At 54.5% G+C, this 27310-nt stretch overlaps 7 protein-coding genes across 7 annotated transcripts; 2 read left to right on the top strand and 5 right to left on the bottom strand.

Annotated features, from left to right (window-relative positions):
* Positions 1–227: 227 nt before the first annotated feature.
* On the top strand, positions 228–3316 carry J7T54_007852 (Tip elongation aberrant protein-like protein; the record flags this gene model as incomplete). The annotated part of the gene is made up of 6 exons (XM_051502422.1): positions 228–255; positions 443–817; positions 1014–1166; positions 1219–1292; positions 1350–2882; positions 3260–3316. 6 exons carry the CDS (start codon positions 228–230, stop codon positions 3314–3316), a joined length of 2220 nt encoding a protein of 739 aa, XP_051365615.1.
* A 290-nt stretch (positions 3317–3606) lies between these two features.
* J7T54_007851 (uncharacterized protein) lies at positions 3607–4317 on the bottom strand (the record flags this gene model as incomplete). The annotated part of the gene is made up of 3 exons (XM_051502421.1): positions 3607–3903; positions 3978–4102; positions 4278–4317. 3 exons carry the CDS (start codon positions 4315–4317, stop codon positions 3607–3609), a joined length of 462 nt encoding a protein of 153 aa, XP_051365614.1.
* A 472-nt stretch (positions 4318–4789) lies between these two features.
* On the top strand, positions 4790–5473 carry J7T54_007850 (40S ribosomal protein-like protein; the record flags this gene model as incomplete). The annotated part of the gene is made up of 3 exons (XM_051502420.1): positions 4790–4861; positions 4996–5067; positions 5183–5473. 3 exons carry the CDS (start codon positions 4790–4792, stop codon positions 5471–5473), a joined length of 435 nt encoding a protein of 144 aa, XP_051365613.1.
* Positions 5474–6063: 590 nt separating this feature from the next.
* On the bottom strand, positions 6064–7464 carry J7T54_007849 (uncharacterized protein; the record flags this gene model as incomplete). Its single annotated transcript, XM_051502419.1, has 1 exon — positions 6064–7464. The coding sequence occupies one exon, from the start codon at positions 7462–7464 to the stop codon at positions 6064–6066; it is 1401 nt and encodes a 466-aa protein (XP_051365612.1).
* A 3446-nt stretch (positions 7465–10910) lies between these two features.
* On the bottom strand, positions 10911–12002 carry J7T54_007848 (uncharacterized protein; the record flags this gene model as incomplete). Its single annotated transcript, XM_051502418.1, has 5 exons — positions 10911–10948; positions 11001–11327; positions 11386–11566; positions 11622–11851; positions 11954–12002. The coding sequence occupies 5 exons, from the start codon at positions 12000–12002 to the stop codon at positions 10911–10913; spliced, it is 825 nt and encodes a 274-aa protein (XP_051365611.1).
* A 9257-nt stretch (positions 12003–21259) lies between these two features.
* On the bottom strand, positions 21260–23649 carry J7T54_007847 (ATP-dependent RNA helicase dbp-2; the record flags this gene model as incomplete). The annotated part of the gene is made up of 6 exons (XM_051502417.1): positions 21260–21300; positions 21357–21500; positions 21551–21679; positions 22158–23234; positions 23291–23409; positions 23495–23649. The coding sequence occupies 6 exons, from the start codon at positions 23647–23649 to the stop codon at positions 21260–21262; spliced, it is 1665 nt and encodes a 554-aa protein (XP_051365610.1).
* A 916-nt stretch (positions 23650–24565) lies between these two features.
* On the bottom strand, positions 24566–26439 carry J7T54_007846 (External alternative NADH-ubiquinone oxidoreductase-like protein; the record flags this gene model as incomplete). Its single annotated transcript, XM_051502415.1, has 3 exons — positions 24566–24639; positions 24692–26002; positions 26055–26439. 3 exons carry the CDS (start codon positions 26437–26439, stop codon positions 24566–24568), a joined length of 1770 nt encoding a protein of 589 aa, XP_051365609.1.
* Between the last annotated feature and the right edge of the window lie 871 nt (positions 26440–27310).

Here is a 27310-nt window from a genome sequence, read left to right as displayed (position 1 = left end):
GCCCAGGCATTCATTCTATCGATAGGGGCAGGCATCTTCATAATCTTCATAACTTTTTCCAGTCCTTGTGTCCCACGTCTGCCGCATGCGCGCCGGGCTCGATGATCGCGCCGACAATTGCTCAATCGTCGACGACCTCGCTGCCCGACTGCACCACGTTGCGGGAGGATACCACGCCAGCTAGTGATACCTAGTAGTGAGAGGACGGCGCTGCTCCTGTAGCAGTCATGACGAGGCCTTCGATCGTCCGTGCTGGTACGTATATGGCCCTCAAGTAATTACATGCGCCAGGGGCTCTCTGGCGCTTGGGGCATGGGTCGCCACGTTCTTTTACTCGGCTCACATGCAGCCTGCCAACTGCCACCGTCCTCCCTTTCTACCTGCCAGCCTCACCATCCTCGCTGTGACAGCTGGACGATCATCACTGACCACGTGCCCTCAGACACGATCGACTTGCAAGATCACGACGCCCCGTCAGCCAAGTCCCATCGCCAGCACCCTCATGCCGGGGCGCACCAGGCCGAAACCCTCCGCGAAGTCGCCCACGAAGCCGCCGAAGCGCAAGCTCGCAGCCCTCGCCTGTCTTGGAATGAAGGCGCGGGAAGCCCAGACGAACAGCAGTCACAGGAGGACCTAGCAAGTGGCGTGAGCGCGAGGATGGCTGATGCCACGACGGCGAAGAGCGATGTCGAAGACGGCAAGGGTCCGGACGCGGCCGCGACCCACGGCGAGATGGCAGACTCGAGCGATGAGGGCGACGAGTTGGACGATGATGATATAATGGACCGCATGTCGAGCTCTCCCTCGATTGAAGATGGTGCGTACAGACATCTGCCAGGGATCGATGCCCTGCCCAAACATCCGCCTACGCAACTCCGCATGTGTGCATTTACGAACCTTCGCAACACAGCCGTGCGGCAAGGGACCTAGTCCCTTTGCGCAGTATGGGCAGGGGCCGCACTCCATGATCATTGAACCCCGCTGGGTGACTGGACGCTTACATGGAAATATAGAGGATATCGATTTCGAATTCGTCTACGCGTTGCATACCTTCGTGGCCACAGTCGAAGGTCAAGCCAATGCCACAAAGGGTGATACAATGGTTCTTCTGGACGACAGCAACAGCTACTGGTGGCTAGTCCGCGTTGTCAAGGACAGCAGTATCGGTAAGCGTCTGTGCAACTGTTGCACCTGGATCAGCGCTGACAGGGCGTCAAGGTTACTTGCCTGCAGAGCATATCGAAACCCCTACCGAGAGATTAGCGCGACTCAACAAGCATCGCAACGTTGATGTGAGTGATCTGAGGTCAAGCATCCAAGTTTGTTCCCACTAACCACTGGCTATGGAGCTTTCTGCGGCAATGCTGGGTGACAATGCAGCGAAGCAAAAAAGTTCCTTCAAGGGAATCCGGAAAAGATGGAAGTCTGTCACTTTCGCCGAGCCCACATATGTCGACTACACCAACGACTTTGACAACTCCACGGACGAGGAGGACATCGAAGAGCTCTTTGGACCTGATGCGGCGAAGCAGGACGCGAGCCAGAGTCAGACATCTCCCGACGCCGAAGATGAGGCTACTGTCCAGGAATCGGCCAGGGTCGAGCCGCTGAAGACTCGCAAGGATCAGGGGACCAATAAGGAGGAGGCGACCGTTGAAGATGATGAAGCGCCCAGAGCCAGCGAGGAGATCCTTGATGGGCGGGCAGAGCCGAGACGGACGCAAAATGGGACCGTGCGCGACTCCTTCTTCAAGGATGACAGCGTTGAGACCAAGAAGATCAGCCTCACACCGAATCTGCTCCGGGACGACAACGCGCCCCGTCCTTCCACCGATTCTGCTGCTTCCAAGGACCTGAAAACAAGGGGCAGCCTCGATAAGCTGGAGAAGGAATTGGTGGCCGACAAGGACAGGAAGAAGACCAAGGATAAGAAACCGAGCGCGATTCGAAGCTTCTTCTCGAGGAAGGACAAGAAGCGGACATCAGAGGACGACGATGGCGAGTCCTTCGGGAAGAGATCCATGGACATCATCGAGACACGCGAGAGCGAGGATCCGGTCGGTGATGAAGAACAACCGCCCGATAAGACGCTCTCGCGCAGTCCCAGCAAGCTCCAGAAACAGCAACCACGGATAGAGCCTTCGCCTGCACAAAGGAACTCGCACGCAGCCTCCAAGAAACCCCCGCAGACGGATATTTCGCAGCATTTCACGGAGACGCGCACCAACGATGTGTCCAATGTTCCACCAGCCTCCATGCGAATCGTCGATCCGGAAACACAAGAAACTATGGAGGTGCCATCCAACCAGCAGCGCTTCTCCGACCGCGAGGAAGGCAGCAATCTCGCCAAGTCATTGTTGCCAAGAGGAGGTGGTGTCTCATCGATGGATACAAAGCCGCAACAGGCCTCTGAAGCGAAAGCACGTATGGAGCTCGATGATTCAGACAGCTCTGATGAGGAGCGCACAAGGGCGCCGGAGACATCTGACAAGCAGGAGGAGCGGCAGCTGCGCCCTCAGCTACCTGGGGCGTTCCCGGACAGCTTCCAGACTACCAGCACAGCCATGAGCGATCAGACCATAGTGCCAAGCCAGGAGCAGGATCGTACCAGACTTTCAGAATCCCCAGTGGAGGTATCTTTGCCTTCTGCAGGGCAACCGCCAGAGCTCACTGCCGATTCGCCGTCTCCAGGCGGTTCAACATCCACTGAGCCAGGTCCAATGGAATCAACCGCCCACGATGCAACCGGCGCACCCTTCCCCCAACAACAATGGGATGATGAGAAGCTCCGTGCCTTCTTCGATGAGGGCGATCACGTCAGAGACCTGCTCGCAGTGGTCTACGACACATCTGGTGTAGAGCCCGCTGGCGATCATCCTATCGTGAGTGGGTTGTTCAGGGAACAGAATGCCAAACTGGCGGAAATTACGACAGTAAGTCTAGAGCAGGCCCGTCTTTGAGATGCCACCTATTGACACATGAATCAGCAACTTGATAACATGCTTGGCGACTGGCTCGCTCGCAAGCAACGATCCAGGGGCTCATTATAACGGCCTGGGCCCCTGTTGGAAAAATGACATGCTTTTTCTCTCTATCACCTGTTTGCTCGAGATATCACATTACTATGTTTTTACCCCCGGCCAGGCGTCGGTTGATGGATTTTATTTTTGTTGAGCAACATTTGGCTCATCATGTGAAGACTTTTCTTCTGGTGCATGGTTGTACAAATAGCGCTGAAATCATGATTCCCCAATGCAAGGTCACGTTTCATGGTCCGTCGACGTCGAAGTCTGAGATCCCGGTCGTCATGGTGTAGATACATGTCACATGATGAAGCCAGCCCGATCGTCATTTGCAACTTTTTTTTCCTCTCTACCGCAAGAGCCAGGCAAAAGCCACTCAAAACCTGATACACCTAACGCGCGCAGTAGGAAACTAGGCCACAATACTAACCGTGGCCGATCCCTTATCACAAAGTGTAGTAGTTCCCAGACCGAAAAAAGCGTGAAAACATTCCCATAAGTGTTTCTCTTTTTGTCATTCCTCGCTGCATGCATAGCCAGTTTGTCCTCCCCAAGTTCCCAATTCTCCAAACGTTGAATCCGCTTAGACCTCCGTGGTGACCTTGGCCTTGGAGTTGGTGACCTTGACACCTAATTGCTTGGCGCGGGCGATGATGTCGACGCGCTTGCGGGAAGAAACACCGTGGGCGATCCTAGGGTCCATGTTAGCCAGCTCTTGTTGCTTCCCCTCTTTTCGAGGCACGAGGGGGTGGTCGTACTCGGCAGCGTAGGTGCGGTTGTGCATGAGCAGGAGCTCGACGTCCTTGGTGTTGTTGACAAGGAAGGCCTTGTGGCCAGAGGGCATCATGTAGCGGGTCTTCTTGTTGGTACCGTAGCCAATCTGTAACACACGCCTTTGTAAGTACATTGTCGATCATGGTCGCTCGTCGGCAACAAGATGGGACGGGAACGTACGCTGGGCATGGCCTGGGTGCCCCTGAAGCGTCGGCGGACACGCGAGTCGATACCCTTGGGCTTGCGCCAGCTGGGGTCGACACGCATGAACCTGTCACTCTGGTGACGGGCGAAGCGCTTGGTGCCTGTGGTTCTCTCGTCAGCACCAGTCTTCGCATGGGCCGCGCCCCAATCCTCTCATTCCGCCGCCTCGAACAAGTGCGTCGTCTCGCAACGTGGGAGTTTGCAGAGATTTTCGTCTTTCGATCGTCGGACGGGCGACGGGTTTGGCGGTGGCAGCGGTGATGAGGAAAAACGTACGCTTCTTGACGATAGGGACGTGCTTCTTGGCGGAGACCATCTTAACGCAGAGTCAGTACTTCGTTGTCGAGGATGAATGAGTTGATGGGCAGAATCTACCTTGACGGTTGTGCTGTGTGGTTAGTCGTCCTCGAGTGACTGGGCGTGAAGTTCGATCCAGGTCCGCTTCGCACGTCGAAATTTTGGGATGCAGCACCAATTGGCGGGTGCCGGCACAGCTCCATCGTCGGAAGGGCTTAGGGTTATCAGCGATTTGTGTGCAGTCACGTGGGTACACGCCACCCTCAAATTGCGTGGGTGCAGGTTGGCAAGGCGGGATGTGGTGGGGCCCTTGGGAGTCGATGCACCCAATCACTGTACCAGGCGTTCTCCAAAGGGCACAAACCCTTTTCGCGGCAAAAATCCAGCCGTGCAATCCTCACTTTGCAATCCTTGGTGATCCGCTACGACGACCCGATACCGACGACCTCGCCTTTCGACTAACCCACCCTCTCGCCAAAGGACCAGCAACCATGTCGTCGACTCCCCAGCGTGTTCAATGCTTCGGCAAGAAGAAGACGGCCACTGCCGTCGCCCAGTGCAAGGTCCGTGATAGAGTTAATCGAGGGGAGGGGAATCTCTGCTTTTCTTCCATCGTGGGAGGAAACTCTTGCGCTGGGGGGATTGGGTGGAGGACCTTTCTTCGGAGAGAGTATCGGAGTGCTAACTCGTTTCCCAGGCCGGCAAGGGCCTCGTCAAGGTCAACGGCCGCCCTCTGCAGCTCGTTCAGCCCGAGATCCTGCGCTTCAAGGTACGACTGCACCATCCGTCTCCCGAAACGACACTTCGATCTTCGCAACCCCACGAATGACCGAGACGTGAAGAGACACAGCCACCGCGAGCCGATGTACTAACGTTCCCACCAGGTCTACGAGCCTCTCCTCGTCGTTGGCCTCGATAAGTTCGCCAACCTCGACATCCGCGTGCGCGTCTCCGGTGGTGGTCAAACTTCGCAGATCTACGCCATCCGCCAGGCCATTGCCAAGTCCCTCATCGCCTACTACCAGAAGTTCGTCGACGAGCACTCCAAGAACATGCTGAAGCAGGCTCTCGTCCAGTTCGACCGCACCCTCCTCGTCGCCGACAACCGTCGGTGCGAGCCCAAGAAGTTCGGCGGTCCCGGCGCCCGTGCGCGTTACCAGAAGTCGTACCGTTAAAGAGACGGATCTCTGGGGGGAATTGCGCAGCGGAGGAAGAATGTGTGTTTTGCTCAGGTCGCTACTCTTACTGCATGGGCGACTTGGCTGGCGTGGACGGAAATTCGGAGTCAACATATCTCCTGGCCAGGGGACAGGGTACCCGTTGGCCTTTTGCATGGCTTGCTTTGGGCGGATTTTAAGGGTCTGACAGGTCAATGAAAACTATCCAAGTTCACCACAGCGATGAATATGAGGTGATACGAGAGGGCTCAGGCCATACTATATTGTCAACGCTCCGCCTAGGATTGCCGTGATCACCAAAGTTATCCAATGCCTTGCTTTCCATCGAAAGTCTGGTGCGTCAAAATCGAGACTTCCAAACCCAATGTCTTTGACACTCCGTGCTGGGCATCCCATTCCTCGCACTTCTTTTGGTCACGGGCGTCTTTGGTAGTTGCATAGGCAACAATGCATCTTGCGGAGCTGGAACTGGTCTGCTTACTCGACCTATTTGTCCTCACTTCACCATCCCAACTATCGATCATAGTGTGTCCTGCAGATCCTCTTCTTTTGCCTCTGAGCCGGACGCGACGCATCGCCTCGCGTACCTAGTTCGTCCACGATACGAGGCCTTTCTCTCTACCCGACTCATCTAATTCCACCACTTCAGGGGCAAATTCACCGCGTTCGTCCTCAGCCTCTAGATCAGTCGTCTCCATGGCAACAATATCGCCATCTTCGGTCATGAAGGTGCCTTGGCGGATATAGCTGTCCTTGTTGATGTCCCAACCCAGCGGTGACTGAACGACGGCTGCCTCTATCTGCGAGAGCGCAAGATTCACAGAGGGAGTGCCTAGCTCATCCTCCTGAAGCCGGCGTTTGTAGATGGTCAATGCGAGACGTAGGTCTCGCGACTGCCGTTCGCTGTAGTCAAACACAGATGTCTCGAGATGCTTCAGGCTGTGGTTGATCTGTGCAGCGGAGCTGCGCAACAATGCTTCCACAAGAGTCGGACGATCTGCAATGAGAGAGTAGGACCGCAAGGTTAATTTGAGCAACATATACCACCATTGCTGCAGGCAGGCGTCGTTGCCCAAGTGTGTTCCAACGATGTATGCGAACTGGAACTCGCCAATAAAGTCGTCCTCACCCAGCGCCTTTTCGGGATCCGCCAGCGTAGAGACGATATGATGCGACGCATCAGTAGCCTCCTGAGTGCGCAAGGAGCCGACACCAGCAGCCGAGTACGTCTTGGCTGTTTGTGAGAAGATGAAATTTAGATCGCGGCCTTGAAGTGAGTTCGAGATGCGATTCTCAAGCTCGATCTCCGCAGGTATGAGAGCGACGCCTCTGACTTTGTCGACTGTGCTCACAAACCAGTCGCCACGGTGTTGCACAGTGATTCGGTTGAGCAATGTCTCCGAGATACAACTGGTGAGCCTATTCCATATGCCCTCATTGTCTTCATGAGCTGCGCCTTGGATGCGCGCGCCTTGTTGTTGATCATTGATTGCTGCTGGATCCCTGTAGGATACCAATTTGGAATGGATATTTGCTAGACTGCTCGCTTGTTTCCGCGCCTCCGCGCTGCTCGACTCGGTGAGAATCTCGTTGTATTTGTCCCACTGTAAGACATGGACCTTGTGTTGCGTAGAGCTCGTTATCCAAGCACCGCATCGCACTGAGGTTCCGTTGGGATGAGACACCCATATCAAATGTGGTCCAGGTGGGATCTCTTTGACACCCCCAAAGTGTCTAGCTGTGAATGAGACGCAGTCGTAACCGATGGTGAATACCTCTGGCAGATCGAGTATAAGGACGACGTCACCACCGCCGAGGGCACGGGCAATCACCGTTGGCGAAGTCGGTGAGGATCCCCGTTGAGGAACAACGGCCTCCCCCTCTAAAGGTGGCATATCCTCATGCTCGCCACTGGCCGTCTCACGGGCCAAGCTTGAAGATTCAGCACTAGCGTCCGTTGGGGGCACCGCCCATGCCGAGACTGGCATTGTCGGCTCAATGGATCGGGAAAATCAATGATAAGCTGCCCTGAAGATATCTCTGATCGTTTTTGTGATCGTATCGGATCCGGAACTTGGCAGTGCTATGTTGCTGTCGAATTTTCAATTGCAGTCAAGGAGGTTTTGTCATGGTAGGTTTCTTTCCTGATAATGCCTTGCTTGGTGCCGGAGGGTTATAAAGAGACCTTGAAACAGCCTCGGCCAGGGATAAAACAGGAGCTGTAGGCCAGCATTCACTCTGGTTCGATTCCCTTGATTGGATGTGAACGTGCTAAGTTCATCCCCAGTGCACAGATTGCTATCTGTTCAGTTGTGAAAGCTTCCAGGCTGATCACGTGACTGTGGGCAAACCAGTTCGTGATGCTCACCATTAGATCTCGCAATGATACCTGAGGTAACAAAGTTTCAATTCCCTGTTTTGGAATTTCCATCATGCTACCGACTTGCAGTTCGACCTGAACGCTGGGCTATCGTTGTGACTCCTGAAGGTACGAAGCAGGTACTTCACAAGCCGTGCATGAGCCATCCCAGCAGGCTAACACCAGTAAGTACGAACTTAAATCCAAATATTGACCACGTCATATGGTCAGGTGTGTCGTATTTGATGTTGTCCCGTATTAAGTTACCTTTGTGGATGTTTCGCGCGACTTCGACCCGGCGTACTGTCTCCGGGAAGCTCCCCAAAGGCCTGCATAGAGCGTACTTCAATCCCCTGCCAACGTTGTCCGCCTATCACCAAGTACCCATGGCTCAAGTGCGGAATTTAAGACCCCGGCATCGTGTTCTGTGTTTACTCAATCTGGATCACATGTCTCTTCGCCACCGTTACCACTCATCCTTCCGGTGCGTAAGGTTGCTACAACCAGCCGACAGTCCGCGCGTCCCAGACAACAAATGCTGTCCGAGAGAATTATGATGAAATTCATATTGCTTTAGCTCAACTCAAATCTCAACAACGCCATCGTTGCCGGGCTTTGGGGAGTGTGCCGATTGTCACACATCGACACGCCAGATGTACATTTACATGAAGAGTCAAAACGCTACACCGGACAAAGGTTTAATTCTTCTACGGGCTGCTGTACCAGCTGTATATTTACTACACGAGATTTAGGACCATTCCTTGAAGTAGAGTTAATACCTCAAAGAATCACGTTCGCATCTGCCCTGCACACCTTGATGGGTTACACCAACCTGATTTGTTGAGATCACGGGGATCTCAGATCTGACCGGTTGACGGCGGGGAACAACGCGTTGTAAATTACTTGGAGGGAAGGTCGGTCGTTCGTAGGAGCTCGTACTTCACCATGGAGGACGCCGTGCAACTGCTGGCTCCATAGGTGTTTCGCTAGCATGAACTGCGCGGAGTTGTCTCCAGCGGCGTTCATAGCTTCAGTCGCCAACGACACTCAATAACAGTACCCAGAACAGACAGTAAGTTCATATCCAAACTATCTCCACTATTCCGAAAGTCTCGGGCACAACAATAGCCGGATTTCGTCTGAGAAATAGATATGTACGTGAATAAGGGGTAGGAGTAAACACGGATAACAGGGAAGCTGTGCATGCTTCGCCTGTTACCGGACGTGAAACGCCCACGACCGATCACACTAGGCGTAGTCGTGTGATTGAAGCGAAAAGAAAAAAATGAGATCACCACGAGATGATGATGACAAGACAACGGGTGCAGGGCGAAAAAAGAAAAATAACATCTCCGGTACAGGGAATCGAACCCTGGGCTTGACGGATCACAGACTTCGAAGAACACGGATGGTTTTGGAAGTGAGAGCGTCAAATGTTAGCCACTACACCATACCGGACGGTGTGTATTTGCCGACGACTTGCAAATTATAAACCTTGATACTACCACAGTCCAGCCCTCGAAACTGTTGCACGTCGGTCAGGCCTTGTAATCGGCCTTGTAATCGGCCTCGTTAAATGGGATCTCCCCTTGCAACCCCAAGCCTCCATTCGCTCTAGTCCAAGTGGGGTGCGAGCTCATTCACAGAAAGGGATGATTTTCCTTCTAGGACCAACTGACTTTGACCAACACTCGTCGTCTGGCCCCCAATGGCCAGATAAAGAAGAGGGGGCGTCGCACCACATTCCCACATGGCCGGAACGTCAACAGCTACTCACTTGGGCTTAGCTGTAGATCCTGGCAGCAGATTTCAATCTATCCGAGACCACACTATTTGGATTGACCGGCTGCCGGCTGCGACTTGCTGCTTAGATCGACCCAGAATACCGGTATTGCGCTAGAGCAATTGATTTTCTGGGCTAGCCTTTACGCGCGACCCTTGTCTGAGCCTCAAGTGTCGAGAGCAGTGTAGAGTGAATTGACGAAGAAATGATAATTGGTTTCGCGACACGATACATTACGCGCGGGGATATGCCCCTAGCTGTTACTTCTATCGTTCGCATATCTAAATAGTCCTATCACTCCTGTGACCAGGCCGCCATAATTGCTTCAGCCAGGCCAGCAAAGCCATTGCAGCAACATATTTCTCCCAAGCGAGAATAGGTGTCTATCTGCACGTCTTGGGACAAAACGGCACTGTTACAGCGACATGGTTTGGCATTTCTGTCATCCTGCATCTCGTCCCATTCATCTGCTGTGCTTACCTACTAGTAGTCTAGTGCCTACTAACCAACATCAGCTCCAATGTGATACATCACCAGCACTAGTCTTAGCTCTCCCGAGCAAACAAAGTGCATGACAAGGAACCCCAGACTTCTCCCGAATCTGCGACCCCCCACGGGTAGCAAGCGCGCGACGCAGATTTGGCCCCGACCCTACTGGTAGCCTAGTAGTGACCGGGTATGGCGTCTGTCGCGCGTCGCACAAACAACGATGCGGGCACATTTTCTAGTCTTGGAAGCACCGCAGATCGATTCTACGTTCTTTCTAGATCATGCACTTGCAACATTTCCGGGCGCTACTTCAGCTACAGCGCGGAGAATCTGCATACAGCCGGGTTTGTTCAACGCCAGAAAGGCATCCGGAAGCTAGGTCTGTAGCTCGATCTTGTCACACAATGTCCAGTCGGTGCAAACGACATCGGGAGCGCTGAGACGTCGCTGCCATTTGCTTCTGCCTTGTCCGTATGCAACGTAGTGGTGTAACATTAATTTGCGAACAAAGTCAATAGCATCCGGTCTTAGAGAAGCGTGCCGCCAACACCTTCGCTATGCCACCTAGCCCACCGCACTGCCAGTGACGCCGTTCCTGTACACAGACACCGGCACTCTGCATCCAAAGCAAAACTCCAATGACAGAAGTAGACATTGAGGGTTATTAGTCCACACATAGCGTCGCTTTTCTGTCGCCCATCTAACCAACAACAAGGGTATCCGGTAGAAAACGAGGGTCGGCCGCGAGGCCTATAGAATTATGTCTGACATGGCGAGGCAACAGAATGTATGCGTTTCGCCTTTTAATGGTTCGGGGCCTGCTGGTTGGGTTGGCCATTTGCTACCAGAGGTCAGTTCGGGGCATGTACAAAAGCAGTATGGCCATGACTCACGCTGCTGATATGGAACATTCTGTGGGGGCTGACCGTATGGCGACTGGGGTGGCCCGTAGTTCTGGTACATGTGTCCCGGGTACTCGGACATCGGTTGCTGGGTGACAGGAACCGGGGATGCCTGGTACTGTCCGCCTTGCGTGTAGCCGATCGGTGGCAAGGTGACCTGCGTTCGACCCTGTGAGTATGAGGTCGGCGTGCCATCAGGATCGCTACCATTCTGCACCTGTGCTTGAACCGCCTGACGCTGACGTTCTTCCTCTGCTTTGCGAGCGTTCTCTTCCTCCTTCTTACGGGCCTTCCACTCTTTGCGGATCTCTTTGAATTCTGCGGCAGTGTCAGTATGGCTAAGCAAATGTGGTCCTGGCACGCGGGGGTCGCGGACCTTCTGGTGTTCTCTTCAAGCCATGCGACTGCATTGTCACGTGGGCGTTCAAGTGGTTGAGCGTGCCGTACGCCTTCTCACAACCCTGGTAACCGCATTTGTACATGCGCTCGATCTCCTCGTATCGCCTACGAGGCCGTTTATGCTGTTGTGCGCCCGGGATGGGGACGAATGAGTAGACCTGAATCACGTTAGAGGCCAACCACAAGTATGCGACTGCCACGCAAGCTGCGTACCTGGCTTGGCCGTTGGTGGCCGGGAGCGTGCCCGTAGACAGCTGTGTGGCCGCTGGGCGTAATAGGAGCGCCATGGCCACCATAGCCACCCCAGTCTGGGCGAGGCTGCGCATACATGGCACCATTCGGGTGGGAGTAGCCTTGGGGCGGCATCTCGTGAGACGTAGGTGGGTATTGCTGATGCTGCGGAGGGTACTGATACGCCGCGCTTGGCTGCGACATGCCTGGATCTATAGGTACACTATGGTCAGAGGACGTTGGAGTAGAAGCAGAGGCAGGTTGAGACTGCTGATGGTTTCGCCCATCCTCAGACTGCCGGGGCATTGACGGACTCTGTGGGTGTTGCTGCTGAGGCGGCGCCTGCTGTGGCTGCTGCGCCATTGTTGATGTTGGTCGTCTGTCTTGAATTGCGCCGATATTTCGCGTTCGCGGGCGAGGGAGGGAGGGTCAGGCAGGTAGGTGGGCAGGCAGGTGTGATATCGTTGGCAATGTCAGAATAGTCAAACTAGTGCTTGCGCCCGCGCGACACGGTGCCAAAATAGTGCAAAGAGTCGGCGGAGTAGGACTTGGAGACGACAGCCAGCAAGTGAACAAGGCAGAAATGGTCTTGCCGCAGGTGTAAAGAAGGTCCAGACGATTCCAGAGACAGAATAGTGACGGTTGGAGGAGGGAAGTGAGACCAGGCCAGACCAGTGTGAAAGCAAGTTAGGGAAGTGCGAGCCGCGCGCCGGCAGATCGCGCTTTCTTGTATGGCAGCAGGAGAAGCGCCCCGAGCGATGGGACCTGGCCGTAGGTTTAGTGAAGGTTTGCGCCTCGTCGATCACAGCTCATGTACCGTGCTGGTACAGTGGGACTTGTGCTGGATAGGGGCGTGTGATGATGGGGAAGGACGATTCTGATCCGCCGAAAGCGCCAAACCGCGAGAGGACAAGCGTGGTTGGTTTCGGTGTTCTTGGTGCGAGACTAACGTTGGTGGCTCACGCTGCGAAGATGGCGCTGCCGGATCTGCCGCTTGACTCGGACTGTGGCGCTAGACTTGGATGGAAGGATTGATGCAACGAGTTCAGTATAATACTGGAGTTTAGCGCAATGCGAGGTCTTGTGCAGCACTAATTAGGTGGATTATAGCTGGCGATGATGGCTGCGTGCGGCGCGAGAGAGAGAAGGCGCGTTCTTGCTCACTTTTGCTTGCGGGCAGGACTTGGCTAGATGAGCGCGACGGAAGAAACGCGGTGAGGTGATTGCGCTTGCTCAGCTCAGCTGGACCTGAGTCGAGATTTATTGAGATGAGAGAGGGCCGCAGAAAATTGGGGATAAAACGTGACTGGCTGCTGCAGCTGATGGAAAAAAAAGTAACGATCAGACTCAGAGCAGCAGACTGGAACCCAGCAGCTGGAACTGGGAAGCCAGTGGGCGGTGGGCCGGCCGGTCGGGTGGGTCAGTCACCTCACCTACCTGCATCAGTCACCCAGTCACCCAGTCCATTCGTTTGCTTATTCCCAACTTATCACTTCGCACCTATACTTCTACGGTTATATCTTCAGGCCGATAATCATTCCCTCCGCGAGAAGAGCTTGAACCAGATGATGGGGCTCTCTTGATGACTGGTTGACTCGACCGCGCCTGCTGCCGCAGACCACGATGAGCGCAATAAAACAGCAACTCCAAGAGACGTGCGGAGACATGGAGACTCTCAATGAGTGCGAGGCAAGCAGGCAGACATGGGTTGGCCGCAAGATGAATGCAGGCACCCCCCTGTTCCTCTTGTCGATCTGCCCCCCATCTCACCATGCAATCATTATTGCACTCGGCTTTAGCGCGTGTTTGATCGCTGCCAGCTACCTACAGTACGTAGTGCTACACGCGGCAGCACTGCACTCCGCTACGCCAATCCATGCCTGTGCACTCAGCCAGCTCTGGGCCTGTCGTGTGGTCGCAACGACTCGAGTTGCTTGTATGATAACTTCACTAATAACCTAGCGCCCTCAAATCAGCTACATGCTCTATTATACCTTGTTGCCCTGCTGACGACGTAGTGAAGATATAAGAATGCGCGTTTTCCCGGCACATTCGCCAATGCAGTCATTTCGCACTTCTTCGGCACTTGGTGGTGACCACGGCAAAGGGCGACCTCACGTGGACGTGTCGAGGGGCCATAACCCTGCACCTTCCACGTGCAGCGCCCAAGACGCCCCCCCTCAGCCATTGTCGCTTCTCTTCATCAATCACCATCCAGAGCTATAATGATTATGCGCTGCTGAGGTGGGCTCTCGAGCAGGAAGTCCATGATTTAGGTGCGCAAGTATCCCGAAAGCTGCGTTTATCATGGCCTTAACCGAATCTTCCGCCATTGGCCGCATTTTTGGGCAATACGTAGTATCAATGCGATCTGGTTCCAAAAAAGGCGAGTGCTACAACCTGCGGGAATCATCATGATCCCCATCATCGTTCCTCTGCACTCGTCTTCCCCCTCGCTCAATTTCCGAGTCCTTTTTTGTATTGCCTTCGATGACTTCACCGCTCAATACGAGCGATATCGCCCCGCGGAGCTCGGGTTGCAGACCAGTACAATCTGATGCGCCGGTACCAAATTGGTCCGGGGAGCAGTTGCCAGCCACCCCAGCCTTTGTTCGTCGCGGGCTCACGGGAAGTCTCTTGCTGTCAGACGAGTCACCGAATAGGTAAATACAATGCAAAAGCGCAGGCCCACGGCGTCCATGTCGTCCGTTTTGCGGATCCGCACGCATGCGTCGTCCACAGTGTGCACAGAAATCACAGTGCCAGGGCCCCCATGTTGCAACTGATCTGCAGCTCTCTGCTGCAGGTCAGACTGGCCAATCAGGTGTTTACGTCTCTTGTTTTTACACGCACCCCAAAATTCCAGCGAATGTCATTCGGGGGCCCTCGGGGAGGGAACCATGCTTCGCACGCTTTCGCAGCTCCAGTCTGCTCGCAAACGTGTCAAGTACAGGGAGCAAAACATGTGCAATAATTACCAGCCGAATGCGATGGTCCAACAGTTGACCTGGAATCCTGTCGAAGCGGCTGGGGAATCATGGATGACCTCTGTCAAAGTGGCGTGCTTCTGCCGTTGATCCGCAGAACAGCAGGTGGCTGGCAGTCAACAATTCTCGCCGACGTGCTCGGTAACTTCGGTTCATGTTGTCAGCTTGGCTGCCTGTCCATGACGAAATCATGGTGAGCTTGGGCGCTCTCCGTTCTGCGAGTGTAGTTACGTACCTCAGAAGCCATTGTGATCTGATGTATCAGACAATTCGATAATAGTAGTTAGCACGCAATCAAATGTCGATATTTCTCCTAGCGGATAATACTAGCAGCCGGCGGGTGCCGATGTGATGCAGACTTGCAGCCCAAGAGCGGACACGAGCCCGATGAGTCGGTTCTCAGATGACGCTAGAGACAGCGCGGCACAGGCACAGGCAGCCCAGTCGCTGTGGAATCACTCTGATGCACCGCGCCCAGCACCCCGTGCCAATATTCTTGGTTCACTAGGTACTGATTACAGTGATTGTGCTGCTGGCTACTTTACTGGTCAGCCGCAAGATTATTGATCAAGTTCGCTGGGTTTGCCGCGGCATTCTACCCGACAGCCATGTGACCTTTTGACAAGGCATGCGGGTTGTACTGTGTGGTACTAGTCTCGTCATTGATGAACGGCCGCATCATGCAGGGGGAGCAGGTGACCACGCACTAACTTATTCGGAGGGCCTATGATGGGATTGATTCTCAATTTCGTGCACTTGCTCGCGTGGTAGCACCAGCCACCCCCGATTCCGGGGCCCATTTTGCGACTAACTCATTTGTCTGCCGGCGCCGTTGTGTGCTAGATCGAAGCCGTGTGCTTGGTTCCTGGATCTACAACTAGCAAGCAGTAGTGCATCTACAACTATTACTTGTCATATTACACAGGCTACGACCTCTCGATCCTAAATGCCTACTACATACGGCTGCACATTGTATTATGCGCTGGCTTCTCATGACGACCAAATGAGCAAGCAGCCAAAATCCAAAGCACATCCGGACCGTGCCCACCCTCTCTCGAATTATTACCCAATGTGAGCCTACCTTGGCTTGGTAATTTCCAGCTGGCAGAGTCCGCTCTCTGCGGTCGGCGATTTGGCGCATCCGCCTGCCTGCCCGCCCGCCGGCTTCCTCGCTCTCCTCCTGCACGAAACCTCAGCTCGCTCAGTGGGGCGCATCTTCCGCACAGTACAGAGCCAGGAGGAGGGGGGGCTGGTCAGTTGGGGCTGGTTCCGTCAGGGCGGAAGTGGGGGATTCGAAACACACACCACATTGCTGCTGCCGGTTTGATATCGTTGCAAATCCACGTTGTCTCGAGCGCCTTTTCTTTTTTTTTTGGCAGTGTCAGGGGCTGGTCCCGGGAGCGTTTCAGCTGCGGTTGTGGTTCTTTTGTGTGCTCAACCGTAGAGAAGGAGCAAAAGCACCACGTAATACGGATATAGCGACACTGAATTCTGAACCAGGCTGGTCCTAGGTGATAATAATATGTACCCACAGTGCATTCGCGGTTTTGATATGTACAGTGCAACATGCCCGCTCAGACAGGTACGGGCGGCAGTGTCGATGCGGATGTATTAGGAACTCAATGCTTGAATAGTCGGTGAGAAGGGCAGATTGCCAGAATAACCAAGAGAGCAACATGTCCGGCGTGTGCTGAACACAAGCATGTGGATTTCGATTCATTTTGCGTCCCCGCAATTGCCACTGCACTGATTATAATTGTCAGGAAACATTAATATTGATCGTTGTCCACGGACCAACACTAGTTCTAGGCCTGCCAATCCAGGCATGGACGTCAGATGGCCCTACTGCACCGTAAATCACTCTATGAAACTAACAGCTTAGCGCAGAAACTAGACCAGGATAAAAACAAACCACCAGAACGAGAGGTCACGATGATTGCACAAAAGGCTGTCGAAGCCAAAGCAATTGACGACATCGCATCCAAGTTCGGCGCTCGACTTGCTTTCTTTCTGCCTCTAGGTGCATTATCACTGTGCTTAGTCAGAAGCTTAGTATGCCTCAGGCTGCTTCTACAAGCACAGCCAGGCGTGAAGTTGCCCAGAGCTGCCTGCATTCAAGACGTCACAGCCCAACGCCGGCCTATCTTTTCACAACCTCGACTTCGCCACTGACTTCTCATGAGGTTGGGCGTCTGTGCTACAAAAATTGAAAACCGAAGTCACGCTGCATTTAGTGATCAACGTATGTTGGCCCGAAATTCGGGAATACTAACTAGCTGCAGGTCCTCGTAACCTGGAGTCGACAACATCAACGTATCAGGCGCGGCACATTGCGAGGGTTTCGGATAGGCCAGCTCGAGCTTAAGCCAGTGCCTTTGTGGACCGATCAGATTTCTCAGGCCAGTGTTGTTCAATGCTGTCCCCCCGTCAGTAAGATTATGGGTTTCAAGCCCCCAAACACGCCGACTTCGACAATGCTCCTCGTGTTCAGGCATTGCGCTCGCTCAACCAGCTGAAGAAAGACCCACAGCATTCCTTGCCAGACTGACAGTATGTCTCAGTCGCCAGCTTTGCGTCAACGTACCCTCCCTTTCTGGCCGCGTTTTCCCGCATCAACACTGCATTGAAGACTCGACGTTTACCAGTACGCGTTGACTCGTATCTTTGAGAGCCAATGCCACTCTGAGCTTCCACATTGTAGAGTCAAAGACCACGATTATTCATAGAAAAGTCCCTCTAGCGTCGATTGGACAGACTCGCGGACATGATCAATTATTAGGCAAGCACTGTGTGCTGATTTAGTGCCGTTTGGGGGTCCAATCAAGAGCAACTCCTCGTTCTGGACAAGTTCCATACCGGCAGACAACGAGCATCATTGGTGCATTGCAACGGAAGGTCTGAAGAGCTGGGTAATGTATTCGTCAATTCGCAGCACTCGATTCACATAATGGTTGGCAGGGTGCGGATCGGAGCAGACTTGGTGGACGACGAATGCATTGCAACGTGCGACACGCACCTTCATTACTCTCTCTTCGTCGTGAGCAGGCAATCGGGAACGTCTGTTGATGTGACCCGAGAGATGGCTCTTGCAGTCGCGTCACCACTACGGATACATACACCACGGTACGGACTGGGAAGACAAGCGCGGCGCGGACACGATATATTTACCCGATGATGTCCAGGAACGTGGGAAGCTATCGCAAGCCTTACAGGTTGATATGAGACGGTGCCAGACTAAAACCACAACGGCGGGCAGTCTCAGCCAGTCCCCCGACTCTGCCAAAGTGTCTAGCTCGCCAAACTTGCATCTCGGAACTGTTTCATCTTCCCAGCGCACTGGCTCCCACACACGCGAAGATCTACTACTACGTACTACGTAGTCACTAGTCACTAGTTACCGAGACCGAGCCTCGAGACCTGACTGCTTCTGATGTGCCTAAAAGCATGCGGAATGTTTGTGGTTGGTGACCTGGCACCAACCCCTCATGACGCTATCGCGCTCTCGACAACAGAGTTTTTCGACCCCCACCCGCGTGATCAGTGATCAATTGGAAATTCAAAACATCGGCCGTGTCGCGGCATGCTGTCGGGCCATGGCAAGACGATAAAAAGGGGCACTCAATGATGCGCATCATCGGTTCAGTCGTCTCCTTGGCGAACCTCTTTTACCGCCACACCCTCCAACTTGTCGGCCTCGACACACTTCTGGCCCTTGGGGCTCAGGGTGGTGCTGGGCTGCAAGTTAAGTTTTTGTTGATCTGCGCCAATGCCACATGCCAAGCCACAGCGGGATTTGTGACGCCCAAAAGTCACGGTCTTTCTCCAACGAGAGAGAGGTGTTGACAATGCAACGCCCTTGCAGCGCTGGGCGTGCGGCGCCTTGTTGGGGTCTTGTCAGAGACGCTCGCAAGAGGGCTCTCGTCTGGGACTCTGGGTCACAAGGATCTGCGAAGGTAGCGACTCGCTGCGCGAATTCGGAATTACCGTGCGACATTGGAATGTTGTCGCCAGATTGGGCCGCATACCCTGGCCGAATCCAGCTTGATGTCTCACATGAGTACAATGTACGGACCACGGACCACCCCATGAAGAGGTTGTGGTGCACGTGATACGTACGCAGCTGGCGTCTATCACCAGCCTCTTCACAAATGACCATGAGCCAAATGCTCCTGAAGACATCGGCGCGTCGCAGGCTCCGCCATTGTTGTCCTTGGGTCCTGACGATCTCAACGCGTAGAGCGGAGACGCGCCAGTACCATCTTAGCTCCATGTTCTAGTCAGGAGTATGCAGCGACATCCTGGCGCAAATCATTTGGCGCTCGCTGCAGCTCGCGATCATGGCGCTGCCTGCCCTTCAATGACGACAAATACTGATGCGCCAGCGAGGCGACAGAATAATCCAGACTTTTCCAACCGACATTATAACCTTTGCTCATGCTGTGCAGGTGACTTTCGCCATCTTGCCCGTGGACGTTGGCCAGCATGCGCAGTGGCGCACTCGCGTATTTACTCGTAATGAGAAGGGCTGCCGTACAAGTATCCAAGGGCGTGGTCTAGCGCCATCTACAAACTAAATACTAATTTAGCTCCAACCCCACGATGTCGGGTGCAAAAGTTAAAACTTAATTGGAAAGTCCGGTCTTCTCGATGCTGGCAAATCTTGGTATCGCAAGGGGTTGGGTAAGAAAAGGAGGCGCCTCGTCTTCACACGGACTGGACACCCCCTCGTACTCGGGCATGAGCAATGTCAATGCCGTACCACAGAACCGGGCTGCTGTGATTCAAGGTGACGGATGCCACAGGTGCCTTATGCCACAGGTGCCTTGGCTCTGAGACACTCCGAGGAGCGGTCGCCATCCCGCTGTGATGGAGGGTAGTGCACGCAAAGCCGGGACCGGCGCAGGTCTAGGACCCGGATGCCGTTAGTTGCCAAAGACTGGCGGCCCCCAGGAGCTAACGTCAACCCGACTCATGGCGCCGTAGCGTTGTTCTACACACAGCACTCGGAATGGCGCCGCCCAAAGCGCGTTTGGCCTCGTGTCGTCTCAGAAGGAAGCTGGGGAAGTAAGCGGCTTTCTTGCTAGTTGCACCGAGCTAGAAGAACTAGCAAGGCACAGATCTACTGTACAGTAGACGCTACGTGTGGGCTACCTTCATATTTGCTCCAGCCCATCGGTATCTCACGACTTCAGCTATGGTCTCAGCTGTGGCCTTCAGGGGCCCAAGACTCTGCGCACTGCATAGGAGGCACTCAATCGCCCGTTCCAACTTCCCCGCCGCTTTGAGCCACTCGACAAGAGTCAGCACGGCCCAACTTGCGCGGGCACACCACTCTTCTGTTTCGAGACAGCCGCAGGAAGGTTGCGCACGCCAAGGGTGTGCAAAGGCGACTCAGATTTGACTTTGCTGGTTCCACACCCTCGGGGGGACGACGATCAATCACCGATTTGGAAAGTTGACTTGATGGGACGGATATGGCGAATGTCCATCTCTTCGCAGAGAAACACTTGTGCAATGCCTATGTTGACGTGATCGATATGAGGGCATGCCCGCACAGCCACAAAGAGCGACCGAATATCCTCGCACGACATCGGCCGAATTACTACGACAAGTACGACCCAAGTTTGGGGGCCGACAACGTTCGGGGCAGGGCTAACAGCGGCCCTGCCGAACACGTCAACCGGTACCAGGAGGGCCCGTAGGTCTACAGCAGATTGGCGGGCATGTGAGGAGAGCGACAGCAGTCTTCTTGGCCGCGAGATTTGCTCTATTTGCACCATTAGGTGCGTTCGCTGTCGCTTTTGGCGTCGAACGAACATTATAAATCTTGTCCTGATTTCTGAAACTAAGGAAACTAAGGAAACTAAGGAAACTAAGGAAACTGGGAAATTTGGTAAACCAAGGCTACTGGGCGACCTGTACGCTGGTGGAAGACCAATTATCGTACGCATGATAGTACGGGCAGATCATATACGCTGGAGAAAAGCACAGACAATTGTATGTCTGGGCGACCCAATCTTTAAATGTCAAAAGGCACATGAGAACCTCTTGGCGAACAGGTCGTTCAGATGGCTCGGTCACGATCTACGAAGAAGTAAAAGTTTATGGCAAGACTTAAAGAGAGGTTCGTGTTGATAAGCAGGTCTTAAATTCAAAATCTGCACGATACACCTTCTACGTGGAACATGGAACATGCACGCCAAATCGACTTGTCACCTCCTACACTCGAGTTTGGCAGCTGCCATAACTATGAAGCAAGGTTCTCAAAGGGACTCTGAAGTAACAAATGTGCAATGTTCATTCCTATGCCTATCGACCCTACACATAGACTCTGCCTGGAGCGGCTCACTGTCCATGCTCAATCTAGGTATCAATCTCTTTTCTCCGTGGTTGCGTGTACCAGCAAACAAAGCAAGAAAATGCAGATGCGGCACAATTGGCAACGCACACATCATGTCTAATAGTAACGATACAAATAAGGATCAAAAAAAGGTCAGTGAATCCTCTACCGAACGCCGGGGTACTCGACCCAACCAAAGGTGCTTCAAATTATCATGGGGAGCGTGTCTCCCAGCAAGGTGTCGTTGCGTTGCCTCCGGAAGCTTTTACAAGAGGCGGTATGGTATTGGCCATCTACCATCGTCGGTTGCCGAGCGGAGCGCTGTTGGCATTTGCTGAGAGACCGGTCAGCCCGTGGATGTCGCATTGTTCCTTCAACGGCGCCACCCACCTCGGCCACCACCGCGGCCGCGACCGTAACCACCGTAGCCGCGACCGCCGCCTCCACCGTAGCGAGTCATCTCTACGAGGCGAGGGTCGATGTTCTGCTTGGCCTCCTGGAGAACGTTGACGAGATCACGAGCTTGCTTCTGGTCTGCCGAGACTGTTAGCAATGGTCCGGCAAATTGATTCGTGAATACTCACTGTCAGTAGTGAAGAGGGTGATGGCGGTACCCTTGTTGCCGGCACGACCGGTACGACCAATTCGGTGAATGTAGTCTTCCGAGTTGTTGGGGTAATCGTAGTTCAGCACATGTGTGATGTTGCGAACGTCTTTGCAAGTTACAGGTTAGCAGGCGCGAGAAGGTTTGTATAGCAACATCCAGCGGGAGATTTATGAAGGTTGGGCAGCTAATGATATATCGGCGCGCCAATGCTTCACTCCATGGAACTTGGGGGCAATCCAAGTGCGAGAAGATTTGCAGCCCGGGTATGGGCAGTCACACGGTCCTCGAGACAAGGGAGTCTTGGGCTACAAGCTTTTGATCGACGAAGCAGCAATCAAACGTTGCCGATCCACGCTCGTACCATGAGAGTGCAAAGCCGGTACAAGAGTGGACACATCGGACGTAGCAGGCCAAGAGCTACGCCGCAGATCAAGACCCCGCGGAAGAGAACCAAGTGGACATGTTCATCAGGCAAGTTCGCGCATTCAAGAGAGCCCCTAGACACGAGAGTAAAGTACAGCAGCAGTGGGATGCTGGAAGTTGCCATGGGGGAAAGAGGGGGGGGGGGGGGCTCAATAACTTACCGATACCACGCGAGGCGACGTCGGTGGCCACCATGACAGGGCTCTTGCCCGTCTTGAACTGGTCGAGGACCCAGTCGCGCTCGTTCTGCTGCTTGTCACCGTGGATGGACAACGCTGGCCATCCGTCCTGGCGAAGAAAGCGGGTGATCTCGTCGGCGACACGCTTGGTGCCAACGAAGATGAGTATCTTGTTGTCCTTGTCGTCCATGACCTGCTCGAGGTGCTTGATCATGCGGTCACGCTTCTCCATCTCGGTGACAACCTCAACAATCTGGGTGATGCGGTGGTTGGCAGCGAGCTCCATGGAACCAATGTTGACCTGGATGAAGTCATGGAGGAAGTCACCGGCCATGGCACGCACCTCCTTGGGCCAGGTGGCTGACCACATGAGAGTCTGACGGTCGGGACGAATCTGACCAATGATTTTGCGGATTTGAGGCTCGAAACCCATGTCAAGCATGCGGTCAGCCTCGTCGAGCACCAGGTAGGTAACACGACGGAGGTTGGTCTTGCCAGCCTCGAGCATGTCGATGAGACGGCCGGGGGTGGCAATGCAGACCTCAACACCACGCGACAGGTCGCGGATCTGAGGTCCCTTGGGGACACCACCGTAGACGCAGGTGTTGCGGATACGCGAAGACCGACCGAACTTGGTGATCTCCTGCTGAATCTGAACGGCCAACTCACGAGTGGGGGCCAGGACAAGAACGATAGGACCATCGCCTTGGGCAAGGAGAGGCTGGGCGTTGATGTGCACAATGGCGGGCAGACAGTACGTAAGAGTCTTTCCGGAACCAGTCTCAGCAATACCGACAACGTCGCGACCCGACAGAGCCATGGGCCAGCCTTGAGACTGGATAGCGGTGGGAGCAGGGAAACCCTGAGCCTTGACCTCGTCCATGACATAACGGGGGAAGCTGGCCTCGTCGAAAGTCTCGACAGGGCGGGGAATGTTGCTGCCAGCGACAGTCATCTGGTGCTTGCGACGGAACTCGTCGACCTCAGCTTCCGAGCGGTTGGTGACCTCTGGGCTCTCCTTGTAGAAGGACTTCTCAAACTTGGGCATAGAGGAGAGATCTGTTAAGCGTTAGCAAGATGACGAGCGATGTGCAATCAGCGGGAAAGAAACATACCCCATTCTTGTTGCCTCAGACCGGCTCCGAGAGCGCTCATGCGGTCGCCGCCGCCGCCGCCACCTCCACCGTAGCCGCCGCCTCCGTAACCGCCGCCGCCGCCACTGAAGCCGTTGCGACTACGCATTGTCAGTTGGGAACACTAGAGAAACGCGACATACCCAAAGGGCAGGACGGGATGCCACGCGATGCAGAAAAACTCACCCTCCGCCGCCGTAGCCGTTGCGGTCGCCACCACGGTCGCCGCGATCACGACCGCCGCCGCCATAGCCGCCACGGCCACCGCCATAACCACCACCACCGTAGCCGCCGCCACCGCCGCCGTAGCCTCCTCCGTTGCGATCACCAAATCCAGACATGATGATTGAGGGTTGCTGTATCGGTCGTTGAAAAGTTGGAGTTCAATGTGCGCGTCGGGAAAAACGCGTCGAGAGACAAGCAGACGGATCGAATCGTCGTCGTGAGAACGATTGAAATGAGCGTCAGATCGTGCGTTTTGATAGCAAACGATGATCCTGGAACGCGGGTTGAGGGGGGAAAGGGAAAGGGTTGACGGATGGAGATGTGAGAAGGAGGTATGATATGGAAGGGGGAAATTTATGGTCAGCGCAATTCTAGCCTGGAGGAAAGTAAGACCCTGCGCCTGATTAAGATGGGCCGGCCTGCGGTTTTTCGCCGCTAAGGAAAAAAAAAAATCAGTGCCAAGTCCGCTCTAACTGAATCAGGCCATATCATGGTCAATCGGCTTATCGATAGCTGGGGAGGCGAATGGAAAGTTCAAGCTACCCTAAACTACAGTACAGGCACATTCTCTCATCAACCCTGAACGATTAAAAAGCAAAAGAATTTGGCTTCGTGATACTTGTTTGAGATGTCTATTATTTTTTAGGTTCTGTGTGGGCTATGGGAAATGTGACTATCTAGAGTAGATGCGACGTAATGTGGTGTAGCCGTTGCCACATTATTTGGGTTCAGCTTCACGACACCAAGGGCATCGCAATACAAGTACGAAGACACGAGCGGGCACGACGAAGCAAGTGAAAACAAAGCACAAAGCCAAATCAAGATGCCGTAGTTCTTATTGCAGTGTACATACAGAACACACCGGCTGCGATATTCATTACAAAAGATCCCGAATTCTCGGGCAAAGCCAGTAGATATCCAAAAACCATGCCACGCGTCTATTGCCGTTCCCAAAAATTCTCAATCTATCATGGTTAGGACGAACACTAACGTGTCACCCACACTGCCTGTACCTGTACAAAGGCATGTACTCTATTCGCGAGAAATGTCGCGGCCAAACGCCTTGGACTTTAGCCAGTCCAGCACGACGAGCACACGGTTGCGAGCTGCTGTTGTCAGCCACGGGTCCTTGGGTAGTGACATGGGGGAGTAACTTACTGCTGAAGCACATGGACAAGTACGCACTGCGCCAGAAGAGGTAGGTCATGCTGCCACCGGAGGCAAAGTTGCCGTTCCACCAGCTCACATCAGCGACAGCCTTCTCGCTGCCAATGTAGGCCATGCTCCCCTGGTGGGTGTAGCGGAAGGGCTTGATGTCGCGGATCTTCTTGAGGCGGCGCTCGAGTGCCTCGATCTCCTGGGCGGCCTCAGCAGGAGGGGTGCCCCCGGCCTGGAGGTTCATCTGGCTGCTGAGCTCGTGGATGCGGTTCTCGTGGCTCTCCGTCTTGGCCATGTTGTTGAACAGGCTGCCGAGGAAGTTGCCCTCCTGCGCGGCGACCTGCGCAGTAGGGGCATAGCCGGCCACGGCGCAGTCGCCAATGGCCCAGATGTCGCGGGTGCCTTGCACGACGAGGTACTCGTTCACAGCGAGGCCACGGCGCGAGTCCTTTTGGGCAGGGATGCGGCTCATGAGATCCTTGACAATGGGACGGACGGCGTTACCAGTGGCCCAGACGAGCAGACCGTACGGGATCACAACGCGCTCCTTGGTGCCGTCGGGCTTCACAACCTCGGCCTCGACGGTCTCGCTGGTGACCTTTTTGACCATGGTTTTTGTCTTGATGTCAATCTTCTCCTCGCGCAGGGTGTTCTCGGTGTAGTCAATGAGCTGCTTGGAGAAGGAGGGCAGGACGTTGGGCAGCGCCTCGATCAGGGTGACCTTGAACCGCGGGCTGATCTCGGGCACGAGCTTCTTGATGTCCTCCTCGAAAAAGTCCTGTAGCTCACCAGCAAACTCGACACCGGTAGGACCACCACCGACAACGACCATGTGCATGAGGCGATTGATCTCGGCATCCTTCTGATCCTTAAAGGCCGCCGTCTCCACGCAGTCCATGATCTTCTTGCGGATGCGCTGCGCATCGCCAATCTCCTTGAGGAAGCACGAGTTCTCCCGCACGCCAGGGATGCCAAAGGTGGCGTTCTCAGCGCCGACACCGACGACGAGCATGTCGTAGGGAATCTCATTCTCGACCACGGCACCCTTGATTTCGGAGTTGTCGGTGATCTTGACGACCTTGCGCTCGTGGTCGATGCTCGAGGCCTCGGCTTCGTAGAACTGGACAGCACCGCGCTTGTGACGGAGGATGGCGCGGACAGGCTCCATGATGGAGCGGTGCTCAATGGTTCCCGTCGTGCACGAGGGCAGGAGTGGTGTGAACAGGAAGTAGTTTCGGGGTGAGACGACGACGACATTGTAGTTTTCGGTGTCGAGCTTCTTCAGCAGAGCGACAGAGCCCCATCCGGTGCCTTTACTCGTCAGTGAACCAGTCCAGGTAGGTTATGGTCATTGATGACTTACCCAGGACGACCAGAGTCTTCTTATTCGGGTCGCGCTCGAGCTGCTCGGCAGGGTTGCGATCGAGGTAGATAACGTAGCCAGTGTAGCCTAGGACACCGAGGACAGAGAGGTACGTGAGCCGCCAAGCCCACCTGAACGTCCTCCTCAGCTTGCCAGGCTTTGGCTTGGGTGCTTCGTCAGCGTAGGCCCTTCGAAAGGCGATGCGGCCGGTCCGCGCCAGCTTGAGCGTGGCAGCGGACTTGGCCACGGGGCGCGCAGCCGGTGAGCGTGTCGCCCTCGAGATTGTCGAGAGCATCCTGGAAGTAGGCATAGCGATGGGCATGGCAGGAGTGAAGCGTCCTGCCATCATGGGCATCTTGGCCACAGCACGGGCTGAGGAGGCCATTTTGCGCCAAAGCTCGATTGGGGCGGGAGCTGTAGAGAAGGCGGAGTTGACGCACCGTCAAACGGAGGCGAGAACGAGAGGAAGTTAGAACATTAATGTATGAGGATAATTCGAAGCAAGAGATTTGGAGGATTATCCCACCAGAGCGAGCGATAAGAGAACTGAGTAGGTGAATTTCAGATCCGCGTTGGTAGTCATCTATCTATCTCCCTTCATGGCGCTTCCTTTTTTTTTCCTGCGCGACCGGTCCGGCCCACAAGTCATGGATGGATGGATGGATCCCATCATCCATCCCACTGCCCAGTAGTAATTCCACGCAGTCATAGCGCCATTACGCAGTCATTGAGGTAATTAGGTGGGCTCCAGCCTCCAGCCAGCTGCCAACCTGCCTAAGGCTGCATCAGGGTCTACAGGCAAGTCCGTGGCCGGTCCGGCTGATGTGCTGGCGCCTCGGTCACTATTCACTAATAGTAACTGCAGTCATAGTGGTGCGCATGTACCAGAGTCGTAGACGTCGAGTCGCGACTCATAGCGCACCAGCACTTGAACGTGCCCTGGGATTATAGCCGGGTGATTACCCGGACACCGAATCTCTTCATTACCGCTTTCCCCGACGGCCAATCATATGGAATGCCCTTTGGCGGAAGCAGCCACCCAGAAGAAGGCTGGCAATGACTGAGGCTCAACATGATCGGAGCAACCTGTGGTGGTTGCAAGACCACCCGCGCTGGTGCATACTTGCGATTGGATCGCAGCTATCTTTGCGATTGGAAGCTTAAGAAGTCGCACACACAGTCTTTCTCTGGACGATCTCGGGACACACCGGGTCGTTCGTTCACCCATATGAAGACCGAGGCATCACAGCCAGGGA

Source organism: Emericellopsis cladophorae (genome assembly GCF_022114955.1).
Source record: "Emericellopsis cladophorae strain MUM 19.33 chromosome Unknown NODE_3_length_1261782_cov_116_963312, whole genome shotgun sequence".
Taxonomy (NCBI): Eukaryota; Fungi; Ascomycota; class Sordariomycetes; order Hypocreales; family Bionectriaceae; genus Emericellopsis; species Emericellopsis cladophorae.
This window is presented reverse-complemented; position numbering and strand designations above follow the sequence as displayed.